This window comes from Maniola hyperantus, chromosome 7, assembly GCF_902806685.2.
Source record: "Maniola hyperantus chromosome 7, iAphHyp1.2, whole genome shotgun sequence".
NCBI classification, from domain to species: Eukaryota; Metazoa; Arthropoda; class Insecta; order Lepidoptera; family Nymphalidae; genus Maniola; species Maniola hyperantus.
In genome coordinates, this window is record NC_048542.1 from 12,367,961 (window position 1) to 12,387,043 (window position 19,083).

Below are 19,083 nucleotides of genomic sequence, written 5' to 3' on the forward strand. Positions count from 1 at the left end.
AAAAGAGCAATGAAATTCAATCTAATTTAATAATTTCAATTTTAAGAATACCTATAATAAAGAATTTTGACATTCAATTATAATACTTACTGGTCAAAATGTATGTCCATGTCGATGTTAGTGTTGTTATTTAGATCTGCGTTTAGGTTCAAACTGTAGGCTTTACCACTGATGTCTATTTCGCCGTATGCCGTGAAATTTTGATCCGACAACAGTAAGTATCGAACAAGTGCTTTGTACGTATCTTCATTGTATTCACCCTGGAATTTCGACACTTTTGTATAGTGTAACTAAATTTTAGAAAAATGTATAGAAGATATGAAATAAGGGGTAAGTACTTGTATATCAGTTCTTTTGTATTACAAATCTATTAAAATTATAGGTATTCGTACAAAAAACAAATTATAAAATCCAAGATTACTTATACATACATTGGTAAGAGTGTGGATTTGACTCGCTCAAGCAATGTGCTGGACTGAAATTACGTATTGTGGCATAATAGTGTCAGTTGAATTTTTGAAAAGAGCAGCCGCAGAGTTTCTCTCGGTAGGAAAGGCATTCCGAACTGAACCAGTTGTAACATTAATAAAACCGACTCTATTGTTTTATTGTACGGTACTATAGAACCTTATTACCGTGTACATAAACAAAGATTTTAATCAATTTTAGTCACGATACGTTCTATTTAAATACTTTACCTCAGCAATGAAAGTGATTTGTCTGTTGTCCTGCGTAAACTTGGCGTCGACTGCGATGTCTTTGAAATGGCTGCTGTTGATCAACACTTTCAGACGGTGAGACGCCAGGTTGGTCTTAGACTGATCTTGGTACACCGCGTCTATGTTGAAATCCACGCCCGTAAACCATATGCCCATTGCGTTAACCTGTTAGGCAGAGTTTGGTACATATTAGTGTATAATATGCATTTTTGCTTTTTACGAAGGCCACTGACTCATGCTTGTGTATAAGTCGTATCGGTATACGTAAGGTACACTAAATGTGTGCGTTTGACAGCGCTTGTTCGCGACTGATTGGTCCGACATGCACGCACACTTACGCAATGACCATGTAAACGACGTTACCACAAGTAAAGTTTACTAGCCTTCGTGAATTGTATGAACTGTAATAGAACTTGCGATCGTCGCAATTCTTGTTTTTGGCTGTACAAGTTGTAGACCGAACTGCTTGGTGGAAAACGAAGTAACAGATCGGAACAAAAATTTCAAGATGTCGAGAAATTCTCAATATAGGCCGGAGTCAGGAAGTTGGCGGTGTTTTCAACTTCGTGCCTCGAAGAGCACGCAAAGCCGTCGGTCCTGCTCCTGATCTCTTATTGGTCATGTTGGATTGCAGTTCCATCGAGCTATGAGAGTGAACAAATAGCGAGTGCACCAGTGATTGTTTGTGCACCATAATATCCCCCGCCCAGATGGCTGGTCTCTATTGAGATAGGCCACCGTTGCCGAAATTTAAAAATATTTCTCAATTGCCTAAAATATATAGTTTCAGCATGATTACAGTTAATATATCCAAAAAAAAATATCATCGTAATGACAGCTTGCTTTTTCTTGACAGCAAAGACGGACTGTCAGAAATATTACAATCACAACGAATGCACCAAAGTTTACAAAAGGGGAGCTACTTTTCATTTTCATGGTTACCTATTAAGGACCCTTTTAAAATATTTTGAACTCTACCTGAAACTCATTAGGTTGTTTTTCGTGTAGCTTCGCCTTTAGCTCGCAGGGGTGTAAGGTCGGCAGTGTGACGTTAAGCTCTGCGTCCATGTACAACTGCGTCCCGGGAGGCGCGAACACGTAGCCCGATACAAGGATCTCACGGGACTTAGGGTTGAAGTTCAGGAGTGCCAATGCTGAGTATTTAGGCCCTGTCTGAAAAAAATCCTTATCACTTCTTGTTCACTTTACATATCTTAAAGTGTCCGCAATTCATTCATTCATTAGACAATGGGTGTAATGACTACAGTGCGACATGGCTATATTGGCAAGTGGCGAAAATCGGAAGTAACCTTGCCGTTAAGTGTCCCCTTTGTTCTTGTTTGAATATTCTGAGCCTTTGTTCTCCAACAGCGCCCCCCTGTCAATGTCATTGAAGTGCCAAGAGAGCCTTGTCGCACTATAAATTAATGGATGAGAATACTTTTAAGCCAATTGCACATAACGAGGGCGACTAGCTATTTTTCTGTACTAGAAATATCAGCTGATGTCTTCTGCATTTCGAATGCAGTATAAAGCCGCCTCGTGCAGTATAGGTTGGATATATTTTATGTAACAAATAACTATTACTTGGCAACAGCAAACCAGGTTCTAGGCCCTGCCATCAATCAATCTCGTTAATTTATGATTTATGAGTAATGAACATAGCTCGGAATAAGTAGTACAATTTGAGGGGAACTGCCTCAAACATTATCATTAGTACGAACTACGAATAAGACTGCAGATTTAAAGGATGACGCAAAAAAATATCCAGATATTTGCACACATACGATATCGCTTTAGACGCCAGGTTATCCGTCAGACACAACAAAGATTATGGCAAAACTGAACGCAAAAAATGTCGTCTAATAGACCTTTAACAAATAAACAAATAATATAATAACAGTATATTGTATGGTAATTATTGTATAGGTACTTTCTTCTTACTTGGTCATATTGGAACTTCATAAGTATCGGTTTGGGTCTCTTTAATACCAACTGGGTGTCCACTTTCAGACCATTCAGCTTATCAATACGTTTGAATACAAACGTGAAAGCCGGGTCCTCCCTATGTTCCTTGGAAGCGCTCACATTGAAAGCTATATCGACGTGAGTCTGAGTTTTCTGAAAAAAAAAACAAGAACATTTTCTTTAGTTCTATTTTTACCATGACTCCCCCGTTCTTTTGGTTGGTCCACCCGGTTTCTTGATGTCCTCGACTATTTGGGGGAATTTTCGCACCGCAAGTGCATTGACGGACAAAAAGTTGCCCCGAGGACTATTCCTCGTCTGTTCAGGCCTTTACGGATTATCGTTTTCTTCGCCAACTACTGCAGTACAAGTATACAATACACCTATCATTCAACTACAATTCGTCGATTAAATAGAAAAATGCCATTTCTCAAAATAAATTTAATCGACGAATTCCATAAAACGAAATGACGAGTTATAAAAAAAACCGGCCAAGTGCGAGTCAGGCTTGCGCAATGAGGGTTCCGTACTACAGTCGTATTTTTTCGACATTTTGCAGGATGATTCAAAAACTATGATACATAAAAATAAATATATATCTGTTTTAGAATGCACAGGTGAAGACCTTTCATATGATACCCTACTTGATATAGTTATCTACTTAGAAAATTGAAAATACTAATTATTAGTTCATGACCACAATTTTTTTTTTTGTTTGATGTAAGCCTAAATTCACGGTTTTCAGATTTTTCCCCAAATGTCAGCTATAAGATCTACCTACCTGCCAAATTTCATGATTCTAGGTCAACGGGAAGTACCCTGTAGGTATCTTGACAGACAGACAGACAGATAAAGTGATCCTATAAGGGTTCCGTTTTTCCTTTTGAGGTACGGAACCCTAAAAATATAGAAATAAATGTTAAGTACAACGTACCACATTCCTAAGTATAGAGTAGAAATTATACATTGGATAAGCCGTGAATTCCATAGACAATTCTGCGTACAAGTCGTGTCTATAAGACATCGGTCTCTCGCTGTATAAGCCCTCGATTTTTATGGTTTGTTTCGGATTCCCATAGAATTGGTAGTCGAGATGTAGTTGAGTACCGTGAGTAGGGCCGTTCACAGTGTAATATCCTATCATTCGACTGGCTAGCTGCTTTGTTTGAAAATCAGCAGCTATGTCCCATTGTGTGACGCCACCTTTAGTTTTTACTTTTAAGCTTCCTGTCAAAAAAATTGACAGTCAACCAACGAAATTTTATGTAGGTCTAATGATTTTCAGATATTGCAAATGATTAGGCACTACTTTTGAAGATTATTGTAAAAATTGTGTCAGAAAATGAGGAAAAAAATTTGATATTTTAATTAAGTTCAATTTTGAATATATTTGAGATGAAATAATATGTAAGTATATTGATTTAAAATAAAAGAAGTCTGGATCGTGATAGTTGTTATGAAAACTTAAATTATCATTGTTTTGAACTGCAAATTCTAAAAAATATACTTGCCAGATAATTCAGCAATCTTCTCATCGTTAACAACCCAATACGCGTGAGGAAGCCACACGTGTCCATACTTCACATCATGTCTCTTCAATGACATGACAGTATCAAACTGTTTCTTCCCGTCTACGTCCAAGCTTGCCGATAAGCATTTGTCATAGGGAATATTGCGGTACAAGGCATTGGCTTTTATTATGCTTTCTGAAGATTGCAGTGTTAGGGACGCCGTGCTTGTTGTGTTTGAAAGTAAGAGGCGTGCGTTGAACATACGTTTCTCCTGCAAGGATACAATAGTTTTAGCGTTTAAACTATCGTGAGTGATATCGCAGTCTCAACCGCGACGCGTACGCGAAATGAGTCCTTGTGAAAAAGGACCTCGGATAGGTTCGAAACTAGTCGGGCTAAAGTCGACTAATCACGTGAGTAAAGCCGGTGTGGGATACATGTATAATGATATAATAATTATCGGATGACGAAATAGAATATTACATCAGATTGCTCACTACATATTATTATGTGTTCACGTGGAATTCACGGGCAGAGCAGGACCAATTTTATTTAAAAAAATCTTATGAATCTTACCTTGCTGTTAGGAGTATCAAAGGAGAAATCTATAAGATTGGTAGTCTCATTTCGGTCCCACTTGTATCGAAAAGCGTAGGTTTTAGCCGAGGGGTCGGCCTTTTCCAGGGAGATGATGTATTTAGCCGGTCCACTCAATAAAAAATATGGCGCGTCGCGGAGGTTTGTCATGTTAGGGAACTGAAATTAAGTTAATACATTAGAATATTAAGTACCTAAGTCAAGCAAAACTTTCCTCAATCGACCTACAGAACAATAGTAGAGGGGATGCGTCTGTGCATAAGTACTTCGAATTTAAGAAACGAATCGAAAAGAGCGGCGTCAATTATTCGATCTCACTTTCATTATATCCGATGTATAGTGTGTGAGTGAGACGGAACAATTAGCGATGCTTCGTTCCCATTTGATTCTTTATTCGCACGCATTATATTTACATTCTGCGCGGGAAGCAAGACTGCGTTACGCTTTGTCTCTCAAGACTTTCTATAACCATATAAAACAGTTTGGATGGCAGCCTATTTGCATTCTTTAGTAGTTTTCTGTTCTACTCTATTAGATATTAGTGTTTTAAAAAAACATTCGAAATTCAATTCGAAAACTGTTTCGTTTGTAATTGGTTGGTGCCTTAAAATGGTTAACACCCACTGAGATTTTTGTCTTTGTCATTTTTATGGAATTGCGTAACAGAAAGAGCCTTATACTAACTTCTCTCCGTGGATATAGTATAGAAACTGCAGTTATATCGGTATGGGTAGTCTTTAGCTGTTATAGAAGGTCAAACAGACATTTGTGTTCGGACCAAAATTGATGTTCGGATAAGGTCTCTTTAATGTTGGAATTGAAGTCAAAATATTGCACATTATGTTACCTGATATGCAGCACAGACTTTAATGCCGATAGCTTTGTCGAAGGTGCTCCAACTGCAGGTGTTCTGTTCTATTCTGTTCTTGTTTATTCCTTGTTGAGGCAACTCTTCATCGCCGTGAAGAATTAGCAGCTCAGACCTATTTGACAAAGTAATAATTATTTAAAGAATCTAAAGTACGCTAACATTTTTTACATTTAATATTCCCCAAAGAAATCCAGATGACGGCATTAGCACCATTACCAGTTTATAAAAATTCGTGCTTGCGGCTAGGTGTGTTCAACTTTGCAGTCTCAAATATCCCATTGTTGGAACGAGGCGTCGAGGGTTCTCATCTCATGGAATTTCAACATTATCACACTACCTCAGTCTAGGTGGAATCTTCAGTTTAGAATAAATTCTGAGGTAACCCTCACGAAGTTTTTCATTAACGAAAAGAGTGTGATGATGTAAATATCGACGATGCATTAGAGCTTGAAGACAGCGAGGTCTTCTAAATAAGGACAAGTAAGTAGGTACCGAAGAACTGTATGAACTCATAGCGCTCGCCTTAATCCGTATCATCCCTTATCAGATTGCAACCAAACACTGGTTTATCCTATAGTAGAATCCTCCGGTTAAAACTTACTTGGCAGCAAATATTTCTTGTTTGTCCCTGGGCAGCGACAGATCAAGCTTCAGTTCGTCGAGTCCGCGCACGGACAACTTGGCGGCGAGCGACGTGGCGGTGTAGAGGCGGGACGACAGTCTGATGCCGCTGGAAGCTAACGCGCCGGCTGTTACGCTCATTGTGGCCGCTATGTTTACTGCCACGCTGCGGGAACAATACAGGAATACATCAAATACTAAATCTATATATACAAAAGGAAAAGGTGACTGACTGACTGACTGACTGATCTATCAATGCACAGCTCAAACTACTGGGCGGATCACGCTTAAATTCGGCATGCAGATAGCTATTATAACGTAGGCGTCCGCTAAGAAAGGATCTGTTGAATGAACATTGTGGCTAATTCCGTTGTACACAATCTCTAAACTAAAATGACACGTCTAAATCTATTGCTATCCCTTTCAAAATGTTGCTTGCGGAAAGGGATAGCACTAAATTTAGACCTGATAATTTAGTTTAGTTAAGAGATTGTGTACAAGAGAATCGGCCCCATTGTTTAATATTTACTATGTATGTAAAAAAAATATTGTACCAATGCACTTACCTAGGTCTAATTTTCCCTTCAAAGTCTAAGTTGCCTGACTTTGCGTACTTATCAATGACTGTGCCAGACATTTTGGTGTCCACATAACTGGTACCCATGAGGTTCAAGTTGAGCGGCAACCCTGAACCAGTTGGCACGGAAAACGTTGTGTCGAGGAATAGCGACGCTTTGTTGTATGATATTTCCTTCAAACATTATACGATTATGATTTTATAGTATGAATAAATAATTAAAAATAATTTCGACCTTAAAAAAATTCATGGAAGAGTTAGTCGATATGACGGCGGTAAAAATATGCGATTTTAGACCTTTGCGATATTCTGATGGAGAATTAGGATTTCGCCGAGTCTCAAATAGTCATTATAGTTCGATTTAAGATCAATTGCTACTTATTTCAATTAGGTATGGTTGCTTGGAACCTTGAGGTACAGAGTCTATTTCACCTTGAAAATCCTACAAAAAGGTTAGCACAATTATTAGCAAATGTTTTCCGTTTGGGGCCTCAAGGACACGTGATATCACGATGAAATGAGAGCTAGCCTTTACTAATAGAGAGGCACGACAAGTAAAAAAAAAATAAGACTGTGGTCCCTTCTTTATGAATTTACCTTTATTTTAGTTTCTCACCTTTCCGGATAGAATTTCCAAAATCCTCAACTTAGGATTCATTCTCTCCAAAGATTTTCGTATTTCTTCATCCCCTTCCGCACTCCAGAACGATATTTCGTTACCGAAAACCTTAAACCCAAGTTCTGCCATGGGAAAACGGTGCTTAAGAGCATTGTTTTTGTATCCAAGATCGTCTACTTTGTCCCGCACTTCATCCGCTTCGTTGATCGATCGGAAGAATCGCAGCTTGTTTATTTTCTCGTTCAGTTTGTTCTTATTCAAGGGTCCTTGGTTTCCAAACAGATTTTCGAAGTATTTTTCGAAACCTTCCCCACGAGCTTTGATCTAAAAGTTGCAAAGATATTTTATTTCAAGTTAAATTCTTAGGAATGCCATACCTATGTTTATAGAATTATTATACTTCAGGCTTCATTTATTGCCACGCATTTGCGCAGATCTGAGATCAGATACTGAGATTTTTACGCATAGGTAACCTAGGTTATTGCAAATTGAGGCATTACACATATACAGTGTATACGCCTCGTAAATAAGTGTGCGTGCTGGTGTGTGTGTGTGTGTTAGTTAATACTTGCCTCTAACAAATTGATGGATTCGCCAAACATGTCGATGGTCAAGTTGAGAGACAAAGCCCTTGGAATATAAGAGTCCGGCGAAAATATAACGTTTGCTTCGTAATTACCACCTGTCGAAGAAAGAGCAAAATAAAGGAATAGTCATTGAAGTTTACGTAATTTTTGATGCTAAATAGGTTTTCTAATAGAAGATATTACATCGAACAAATGTCACTTAGGACCTGTTCAACGTTGTTCAATGTTTGATAATGGGTTCGTAGGAACAATTGGTATGTACTCGTTTTACTTTTTGTGAGATGAAAAAGGTTGACGCCTAATGATGCAGTCTATGATGAAAGTGGGCAAACTTGGAAGAGGTATGGTAGTATACAATTTAAAAGAGGGGAGACGAACGGGCAGAATTTGTATACTTACCGGCATTATACTGGTCAAAGAAAACGCTCTGTTCATAGTTTCGGGAGAACATCCTAAAGTCTGGATTATCTTCGAGTTGTGGCATTGTGTTTCCCGACAGCAGACCCTGGATTTCCACTCGAGATGGCAGAGACGAGTGGCCAAGGTTGTTCAGGTGACTCCATACAAATGTGGCAACTATTCGAAAGAGAATTAAACGTTGAAAAGGATGTTTTACTCAACACCGATTTATCTCTTCACTATCTATGCCCTACCACAATTTATAAAGTCATACCTTGGTTGACAGGCTCGTGACGTAATGCGTGGAATATCTTTCGAATGGTGCTTAAGTTGGGGCACCTCATCACTTGGAGATACGACGCGATCCGGATTTCAACATCGATTAAATCTTCTCTGTAAGTTTCTAGAAAATATTCTCTGTGAAAAAACAGAAATCGATCACTAAACAAGAAAATTGGTCCGAAAATACTTAAAACTCTCTGGGAAATGTTTTTGGGGTTTTAGTAAACTACGAAGCTGAAAAGATTTTCTCGATCAAAATATCGTTAATCTAAGTTTAACTTTAGTCAAAGCTGTTAAGGTTGCAAAGTTTCAAATTTGCGTGTATTCCTAATATTGCGAGAGTCGTGACACTTTTACATATGGAGGAGGTTTTTTTGGGCTAATAATGGGTGGGCTCCCAGATCTTTGGCGATTCCTTTTAAATCTGGTAACCTACCAAATTAGCTTAGCAGACCCTAGAGGCATACCGTCGTAGTTAAGACAGCTACAGTGTGACACAATCACCTCTGATTAGCCAACACTCTCTCACTATTTGCTGAAATGCATCGTTGCAAAAAAAGCACCATAAATTCAGCCAATCACAATGGGCTACTTGACTCATATCTAATTTCGTCCAATAAATCATTATTTATTATAGTATTTTGCTTAAGACAACGAAATATATCAATAACAATTATTAAAAACGCAGGATGGATATATAAATCCAATTTTAAAAAATACAGTTTTTATTTTTATTTGAAACGCAGAAAACGCTGTCAGCCATGATGTGACGTCATTAAATATGTAAACAAAGAAATGTCATCCCTATGTCACGCGGGGACTAACGTAGTATCCATATATATAAAATTTAGAGTCCGGACTAACTTATATATCAACGCACAGCCTAAACATCTAAACAGCTGGTCCTAGATACATGAAATTTGGTGGGTGTGTTCTTTGTAGGTAAAGAGAAGGTATCCACTAGGAAAGAATTTTTTGAAATTCCACCCCTGAGTGGGTTAAATGGAGGTTTGAAATTTAAGAAGTCCACGCGGGCGAAGTCACGAGCATAAGCTAGTTTTTATATATTTCTAAAAACTCATAGTAAACGTAAAAAAATATCGTTTTCTCTTTATAAATTGAATAAGTTATTACAACAAAGTGATCTTTGCAAAAATAAATTTGGGTTGAAGTCGTTAGTCATATAGGATCCCTTTAAGCAAGTCTTCGCGTGTTACGTATATTTATTTCACTGGGCACTCTAATCCACAACTTTCCTGTGGTCTTTATCGATGCGTTTTTTACATTCTCGGATGATAAAATAACGAAAATTACTATATTTTTCATGTACACTAGTATAGAAGTCATGTTTATTAAACTTTGGGAGGTTATGCTGTTGTTTACAAATGCATGACGTCAGAGCACAGATAATCTATCAGCCAAACATGGCCGACAGTGTTTTCACCTGTCTAAGAAAAATATATTTTTAAATGAAAGTTTTACAGTTTTTAGGGCGCAAAAAAATATAGTGTTAATTTTTTTGATATAATAGCACAAATATTAACCATTTAAGACCAACTTTAAAAAAGTGTCAAGTAGCCTATTGAGATGGTAGCAATGACTAATGCAGTTTTTTCGTAGTCGACCAGGTGGTTATACTGTATCGGGAAAATTCTCATTGCCTGCCGAATCGGTTTTGAAGAAACAGTAGTTTACTATCGTGAAAATAAAGATAAAGAATGGTAGAAAGACTTTATTGACAATACAATAAGAGGCATAATTTGAGTCAACTCACCGTGTTTCTATACATGGCGTTCTCCGAAAAGCGTCAATAGCCGTTAGTCTGATGGGCACAGATATCAATGAGTCTCCAATTAAATTCATTAGAACATCCGCGAATTCCTGCTTGAAACCGCCAATGTTGCCTAAAGCTTTGATGGCTATTACGAGCTGAAAGATAAAAGAACATTGACGCTGATTCAGCTGTACATAATTTCTAAACTAAAATGACAGGTCTTAATGTAGTGCTATCCCTTTCATAATGCTACATGCGGAAAAGGATAAAGCTAGATTTAGACCTGTCAATTTAGTTGTTAGTAGAGATGGTTCATGGTAGGTATAATACAACAGAATTAACAACATGGTTTTATTAGCTCAGGATAATTACTGTAGTTATCCGTACGCTGAACAACTATCGCCGGGAGGATTTTTTGGAATAGAAAACCAGGTTGGCTTTGTTAGACTGAACATACTGCTTTAAAACTTACATTGTCTCTATCTTGTCGTTGAGCATTTACAATTCCTCTGCTGATGATATCATTAACAACGTTCTGGAATTCTTCAAGGATTTGCTTTGGGATTTCTTCTTCGCAACATTCCCGTACTAAAATTTGATGTTTGGAAAGGATTAGTGTTTAAGTATCTATTCAGAATATTTAAAGTCATGCGTAATGTATGGTAAGTTGCTCGGAATGTGTCCTAGAAAAAATTTTGCAAACATAATACTTGTAATAGTGTATATTTTTTTAGTTCATTTAAAAGGTAAATTAGGGTAACAAGTTGACTCCTTTCTGTATAAAGAGGTTAACAATAACTCTTAGAAAGATAAAACATTTTATTTTTACGCAAGGCTTGTAGGATTCCTTGCCTCATAATAAAGGTGACTTACGTGATTTGCCATGGTGTTTACAGTAAGAATGCGTCATGGATGAGACAGTGAAACTGACCACCTTGTCATTTTTATGCTTTTGTAGTAACTCCAACATGCTCTTTAACATGTCAAGCTTTGGCCTGCAGAAAAAATTACATTACTGCTAAAACATGCTGAATAATTACTTAGTTTACGACCTGTGTGACACGCATGCACCTAACTGCGTAGACTACATTGACTGTGGTGCAGCGTTTGCGCATCTTTGCTGTAAACGACACCTACGAGTACCTCTAAAAGATGGTGGCCCTTTATCAGTCTATAGAAGTTGTTGATTATAAAAAATAATCTTTATTTCCTCAGACATCAAAGGCCCACAATAAACAAAGTATAAAAAACATACACGAAGCTAATACTAGCTGACCCGCCCTAACTTCGCTCGTATGGGACTTCTGTGAAGTGAAGGTCTGCAAAACCTCAAGTTTCTAAAGCGGCTTGAGGTGCTCAAGTTTCTAAAGGATAAATTGACATATTGTGCAAATATGTCAATTTTTTTTTTATAAAACTTACCGTGGAATCATCGCCATCGACATGAGCCATTCGTGCCTACTGTCTTGGTCTGCTTCATTGTTGAGGATCATGTTCTTTATTAACTCCACTGATCCGGGACTTGCTATGTAGGGCAGCGCGTCCAGAATGTGCTTGCTAAATATGAAAAAAAACCACAAAGTTAGATAAATGACAACTTTTACATTTGATTTAATTTTTGATTTGATTTTCAACTTTTAATTTGTTTTTAATTATACGCTTTCTCGCTTTAACCACAGAATACATAATAGTACCTTACAGGTACAGAAGACTTACTCCGAAAAGGTATTTAAATAAATAGCGACTTTTGTTATGACTTATGACTCAATAAAATTCAATTCAGTTCACACAGCGCTGCGGACTAAAGTAAACAAAAGCCTTTCTTTTCTCTTACTTGAGATGAAAGAACTTGAGATGAGACCTACACAAGTGCTGTCAAAGTGGCGTATATAGGTGTAGTTTTCGGGTCAGGTGACCAAGTGAATTCGGCCTGGTGGACTTACTATAAAATCTTATGATACTTACGAGGCTGTTGGGCAAATAGTGGGTGCCCTAGCAAGTAGCTGAGCTAGCGCTGGATGGTGCAGTTTCCTCGCGGAGCGCACCAATCTGCCCCATAGCCCTACTATAGAGCCACTGTCCATGTTCTCATCTACCGTTGATATCTCATCGTCTGAGCTGTGTTTTACTCTGTACGTAAAATAGTTTATTTTTATTCTGATTAAAAGGTATAGAAACATATTTTATATGATGTAAAGATAAAAAGTCATTATTAAAAAGGTCAATGTAAGCTTTGAAGCGTTATTGGCATACAATTGAGCAGAAACTTTATATTTACTACTGGATGATGCCCGCGACTTCGTCCGAGTGGATTTAGGTTTTTTAAAATCCCGAAGGAACTCTTTGGTTTTCCGGGGCCTATTGTCCTTCCCAATGCAAGCTATCTCTGTACCGAATTTCGTCAAAATCGGTCGAACGGATGGGCCGTGAAACGCTAGCAGACAAACAGACAGACAGATACACTTTCGCATTTACAATGTTAGTATGGAAGTATGGATTTGATGAAGGAAGACATGGGCCTTCTTTTAACACAAAAAGAGAAATTATGTCATAGTTTAGAACTCTTTCTGGACATGAAAGGCTACAACACATGGACATTGTTCCAAACTACAACAGACAGTGTCCGAGAATTCAGTGATAAGCTGCAAAACTATAAAACTAAATTGAACTAAATTGACTAGTCTCAAAATAGTTCTATCCTTTGGCAAAGTACCTATCAATTCAGATTAATTTGGAGATTTGTGTAGAGCCAAAAACACTTGTGTAATAGATTGTTTTAAGGATGTCTCTGACATAGGTATAAATAACTCTTACGTCATGGGTACATCTTTCTGATCTTTCAAAATTTTACTTACAGGCAAAGTAGCTTCAATACATCCCTGGCTGATTTCAATTCACCCGTGTCAGACCTTCCGTACGGCGAGTGATGGTGTAAGATATTAGAACGTCTTTCGATAGCTGTCCAAGCTGCAATGGAAAAAATCTAGTATAAGAAGTCAAGAAATTCCAATTTATTTGGTTCAGACTTGAAAAAAGTCGATGACGATATTTTAAATTAATAGACCAGTGATTTTCTGTGAGAGAAATTCCCTGACATTCTTTCTGATTTTCTGCTTCCAAAAAGGAGAGCTATTCTTTTCTTGATTTTATGAATTTCGCAATATTCCGATTCTGTAGTTAGCCGTTAAAGGAAAAGTTCTTAGTCCAGCAGAAGGAGAAAATCAGAAAGTAATTCCTCTCAGTGCAATTACAATACGCGGCCGAAAGTAATGAACATCGACCTTTAGAAGGAGATAGCAGATTTGTAAAGCGGTGCCCCTGTCGTCGAGAAAGACAAAACGTCAAATAGGTATGAGTGACAGAGACAACGCTCTACAAAGCCGAAATGTCATTCTAAAGGCCGATGTACATTACTTTCGGCCGCGTACTGTAAAGCTGCTGGCAAGTGATGATGCAGCCTAAAGTGGAGCGCACTTCGCTATTCACTTTTGATTCAAAGGTACATTAAGTGTAGGAAAAAACGGAAGCCGGAAGGGTATTTCATATCCTGGCGGGTCAAATCATAAAGAGAAAACAAATCGCATCACACGTTTTTAAATGTGGCCAAGAGGTAAATGACAATATATAGACTACCAACCTTTATTATCCGCATCCATAGAGTCAGAGCCAGTCTTATTGACTTCTTCCACGAGTGTAAGATCTTGTATGACCGTGGTCATACCGCCAGAGTTTTTGCCCGAGAAAGGCTCGAATAGATGTCGCTCCCGACAGTTTACAGACTTGTAAATGTGATGGTCTACTGATATGACGCATTTGCTCTCCGATTTCAGGACCGGCCATGTTTGGAATTTCTGTAAAAATGTCATAAATAAAAAAAAACTGTACTACCACTTTTTTAAGTTATACTGATGTACCTGCGCAGAAATTTTATTTGTGAATGGCGCGAAAATATCTTAGCCAATTATAGCACGTCTTTATCGCGCGCGAATTTCGGCGAACGCGGTAACGAACAGACTCGCAGGTAGAACATTAATTATATATTATAATAAAAATATATTATAAGCACTCACACTCTGGAAGTCGTAGCGCACAGTCTGCAGTATGGACATGTACTTATATCTGTCAGTGCACTGTGAAAGGTCGCGCGTCTTCACCAGCAACAGGCTTGTGTTCTCCTGCCCTCGCACTGTGTAGTCCACATTGCATGTGCCGTGGATGTCTTGCTGGAAATAAAACAGTACATAGTACACGTGACTTAGATAGTCCATTAATGCACAGCGTGAGTTAGTCTTCCAATATTACACATAGAGTCACGAGGGGAGAATATAGTACATTCGATACGCGTGACTTAAGTAGTCCATTATTGCACGGCGTGAGAATTATTCAATAATAAATTTAGACTCACTTGCTCAAGTTACGAGTATGAAGTATCGTATTATTATTTTATAGTTTGGGTAGCCAGAATGGCATTTATCGGTGACTTAAATACATATTTTTGCACAGTGTAAAGATGGTCTACTTAAGTCAGTTATTTACGTTTTTCATTTCATATTTTTTGTTTCTCAATATATGTAGCGAAAGGTTAAAAGTTGCTGGCTTTTCAAGAATTTGTAGATCTGCGCCTCAAACTCCAGTTGTATTTATTAATTAAAAGAAATATGTACCTACTGCACAACCAATCAGGTGCGTTTCATCGCCGCGTTCGTATTGGTAGGTTACCATGTTAAACACAATAGAGAAAATTATAAGAGCCTTACCTCTACACCATTAAAGTTAATATCAAATCTCTTCATGCTATTCTGAAACAGTGACAGTATAGCTCTCTTGTAGTTGAGCACCCAGTCTTCTTCACTCTCTTCCGGGCAAATCTCTGATATGATGCCATTGTGAAAAGAAAACCTGCAGAAAACAGTGATTGTTTGTTATATTGAACACAAACTTTCCATAATATAAAGACACGAGGATTACACTTTTTGCATTTTATGGCAATTTTTTGGTAGGTACTATGTCTATTTGTAACAAATAATATATATTAAGAAGCATGATAAGCTAACATGGTCTAATACCTATTGGGTATGTAAGACAATTCTATAAAAATGGCAAAGCATTGTGACAAAATTAAACATCCTACTGTGGTATCTGAACATAATCTGGAAGCTGGAAGAAATCTCTGTTTAGAGATAAGCATTTCCAATGTAACTTAATTTATTATTACTTTGTAACTACAATTTTGGTACATGAAAAATAAAAATAAATAAGTAAATAATCTTTGACAATTTGCTTAACCAAATTTGACAAAATTTGGTACAGTGGTTTTATTTCGGACATGAGCAAGGTTACTTTTTATCCTTGAAAATCAAAGAGTTCTCATACAACTTTACAAAACTAAATCTAGATAGACAAAGCTGCGGGTATAACTGAAGACTCATACCGTGACTTGGGGTATGGTGGAGGAAAGGACTTACCTGAGGTCATATAAGGCAATAGCATGTATAAACTTTTCAGCTCGCTCAACTGGGTAGTTCTCATCTTGGTCTATCAGTGTGACATCACTCAACTGAAGGAGTCCCTCACAAGGTTTGATGAATTGTAGTGTAACCTGCAAATAAAATCCATACAAAACATAAAAAACCAGTCAAGTGCGACTTACACTCTTGCATGTATGGTTCTGTACTATCATACAAGAAATAGCACTCTTTAATTTTTTTGTGGAACCACACTTTTATGATTTTCAGATTTCTCTATTTACTGGAGCAATAAGACAGTGCTACCTACCAAATTTCATGACTCTAGGTCTTGACAGACACAACAGACAGATAATGAAGTGATCCTTGTTTCTCTGGAGAACCCTAAAACAATTTTGAAAGTGCCTATTTTTAGAACTGAGTAGTTCGATTTTTAAATTAGGCACTTAGGAGCAAAAAGCTTAAGGTTTTTATTATTATTATTGGTTAAAATTTTTACTTTACGATTTCTTCTTATAGATACTTAGGCCTTAGGATGTTATACTTAATTGAATAGTTTCAATAAGTAGTTTTAAGAAATCAATTTGGCTAATTCTGTAAAACACAATCTCTAAACTAAATTAAAATGACAGATCAAAATGCTGTACCTTTACTGCAGGATCCTTCCTTCCTTCCAGTTTCCAGTACCCTTTACTTACAGAAAGCAATATTGTTGCTTCCTGCAGAAAAGGGTCCTGGGAACTAGAAGGAAGGAAACAGATATCACTAGATTTAGACCAGTTAATTAAGAGATTGTGTATAACAGAATTAGCAGCAACATATTTATTTAAGCAAAGTAGGAAGTTGATGGTATTTTCAGTGCCTTCTTAAAACATGCATAATGTGTACTACCTACTTACTCTTGCTTTGATATCTAGTGTAGACCGATTATTACTGGATCCAGCGAAATAGGTTTCTACCTTTGTTTTATACTCATAGTGGTATATTACTTGTGTTGAATACTTAAATTTTGCAGATTCTGGAATAAACATTATTAATATTTAGAAAATATAATAAAATATTACTTGACAATATTGAAGACTGAGTTTTACCTTGATTTATTGCTAATTTATTTTCCTCTCTAAATTCTATGATATTAATTTTTATTTCCAATTTCGTGTGAGTTTGAATTTTGAAAAAAAAAAACACATTTGTTTACAAACAAACCCATGTCATTGTCAAGTGTGAAACTGTCAATTGTCAATGTCAAACATTTTGTTACCCAATTTTCCGGCTCTGGATTCTAACACTTTTGAGCCACAAAATGTTAGAGTTCGCATGGGATGTATCATCATCATCATCATTTATCACTTTAACAGATTTTTATGAAATTTAGAAGAGAATATAGTTTACACCCCAAAAAGAAAGAAAGAAAGAAACTGACTTGGCTACTATTTATTAGGTATCTTACGTGCGCATGTTGGATGTCCACAAATGTACGGATCCTTTAGTGAATCTGTAAATAACAAAGGTTTACATTTTAGTTCTAGACTTCGTGCGCATAATATATACTTCCATATACATAGATTACAGAGTCTATGGGTTGCCGTCGACTGAGTTGCAGGCCGACTAGTCGACCGTGCGAATGGGCTCTAGTCTCGGAGAAACGCGTAAACGACGCGATTTGCCCGGCCCTTCAGACCTTCTGGACTAAAGGTACGGACAGACGTGCTCATTACTAGCACGAAAGCATGCTTTTATTGAGCAAGTGCTCATTAGTAGCACGTGTGTCATGTAATGAGCATGCTTATTTATAGCATGCTCAAAAATCAACCGACGTTTGATTTTCGAGCATGCTACCTGAGGAGTGAGGCGCGGGTAGAAGGGGGCGTGCTCCGAGCGCGTCTGAACAGGGTTTGCTTATTAGCATGTACTCAGTACAACATACAACATATAACTCTACAGTTTATTTAAGCATGCTTATTGCTGGCAAATGTGAACAGTTGCATGAGCATGCTAACATTAAGCTAGCATAAAAGCACGCTTTTTTTGAGTACGTCTGTCCGTACCTTTAGGTTTTTCACTTGTTTCAGTTGTTTGATTTCATTCAGTTCGTGGCACAGAGTACTTTTAACATATGGAAATAGAGTACTATCTCGCGAGCTAATAGTGGCAACAGCTTAGTAGCGCCATCTGTATCTGACGAATGGAACTAATATTTATAATATGTACATACCTACCTATATATAGACTGCTTTATAGGTTCATACCTATACATATAATACATACATATAGGACTGCTATGGAAGGTAGGATTGTGTTCAGATTAATTATTTATTAATATTTGACTCCCTTACAATTTAACATATCATGTAAATTTAAAAAAAATCTATAATAATTAATCTGAACACATATTTTTAAATAATAGAAATTTTTGATTCTAATCTTTATTTTTACCAAAATTAATCCTAATCACTCTTCCTTATCCTAAAACAGTTTATAAAGTTGCCTGAGGACTGGGGTCTGGTGCCGAGTAGTTTAGTTTCAAGATATCAATATTATGAATCCAGGTCATAAAACGATCCAAATCTTTTGCACGATTTGGAAATTCATGCAGGACATTTTCTAAACCTGAAAAGTAAAAATATGAGTATCTTAGTATGGTCACAAGTTCATAACATGTTCACTAAATCTGACTCAATTAATCTAATCACATCTAATCTGAGGTTGGGGGTTCAATCTAGGGCATGCACCTCTAACTTTTCGGAGTTGTGTGTTTTAACTAATTAAATATCACTTGCTTTAACGGTGAAGGAAAACATCGTGAGGAAACCTGCATGCCTGAAAGTTCTCCATAATGTTATCAAAGGGTGTGAAGTCTACCAATCCGCACATGGCCAGTGTGGTAGACTATGGCTAAACCCCTTCTCACTCTAAGAAGTGACCCGTGCTCTGTAGTGAGCCAGCGATGTGTTGATCATGATAGGAATTTGGTCTAGAAAAACTAAAGAAATACCTACTTCTTTATTCAAATAAACTTGTAAATAGGTGCTTTCGAATCGTCAAGAGAATCTATCACTGGATCGGAACGCCCAATACTTAAAGAAAAACCTA

The 19,083-nt window shown here is 37.2% G+C and overlaps 1 protein-coding gene across 2 annotated transcripts in view; it reads right to left on the minus strand.

The window, feature by feature from the left end:
• Apoltp (Apolipoprotein lipid transfer particle) overlaps positions 1 to 19,083 on the minus strand; it is a 55,584-nt gene that overhangs the window by 30,856 nt on the left and 5,645 nt on the right. Inside the window, exons 2-27 of one of the 2 annotated variants that reach the window (XM_034969900.2) lie at positions 17,441 to 17,485; positions 16,890 to 17,008; positions 15,991 to 16,124; positions 15,283 to 15,424; positions 14,596 to 14,748; positions 14,163 to 14,376; positions 13,381 to 13,492; positions 12,491 to 12,655; positions 11,948 to 12,082; positions 11,399 to 11,520; positions 10,998 to 11,113; positions 10,526 to 10,680; positions 8,744 to 8,886; positions 8,470 to 8,646; positions 8,056 to 8,165; positions 7,481 to 7,807; positions 6,854 to 7,038; positions 6,268 to 6,453; positions 5,643 to 5,778; positions 4,775 to 4,954; positions 4,199 to 4,469; positions 3,622 to 3,914; positions 2,664 to 2,840; positions 1,698 to 1,892; positions 699 to 884; positions 91 to 260 (exon numbers count right to left, since the gene is read on the minus strand). In XM_034969900.2, the coding sequence (XP_034825791.2) occupies positions 91 to 260; positions 699 to 884; positions 1,698 to 1,892; positions 2,664 to 2,840; positions 3,622 to 3,914; positions 4,199 to 4,469; positions 4,775 to 4,954; positions 5,643 to 5,778; positions 6,268 to 6,453; positions 6,854 to 7,038; positions 7,481 to 7,807; positions 8,056 to 8,165; positions 8,470 to 8,646; positions 8,744 to 8,886; positions 10,526 to 10,680; positions 10,998 to 11,113; positions 11,399 to 11,520; positions 11,948 to 12,082; positions 12,491 to 12,655; positions 13,381 to 13,492; positions 14,163 to 14,376; positions 14,596 to 14,748; positions 15,283 to 15,424; positions 15,991 to 16,124; positions 16,890 to 17,008; positions 17,441 to 17,485 (4,348 nt within the window). Of the gene's footprint in view, positions 1 to 90; positions 261 to 698; positions 885 to 1,697; positions 1,893 to 2,663; positions 2,841 to 3,621; positions 3,915 to 4,194; positions 4,470 to 4,774; positions 4,955 to 5,642; positions 5,779 to 6,267; positions 6,454 to 6,853; positions 7,039 to 7,480; positions 7,808 to 8,055; positions 8,166 to 8,469; positions 8,647 to 8,743; positions 8,887 to 10,525; positions 10,681 to 10,997; positions 11,114 to 11,398; positions 11,521 to 11,947; positions 12,083 to 12,490; positions 12,656 to 13,380; positions 13,493 to 14,162; positions 14,377 to 14,595; positions 14,749 to 15,282; positions 15,425 to 15,990; positions 16,125 to 16,889; positions 17,009 to 17,440; positions 17,486 to 19,083 lie in introns of both variants that reach the window. The other variant, XM_069499940.1, reaches the window with a different exon arrangement.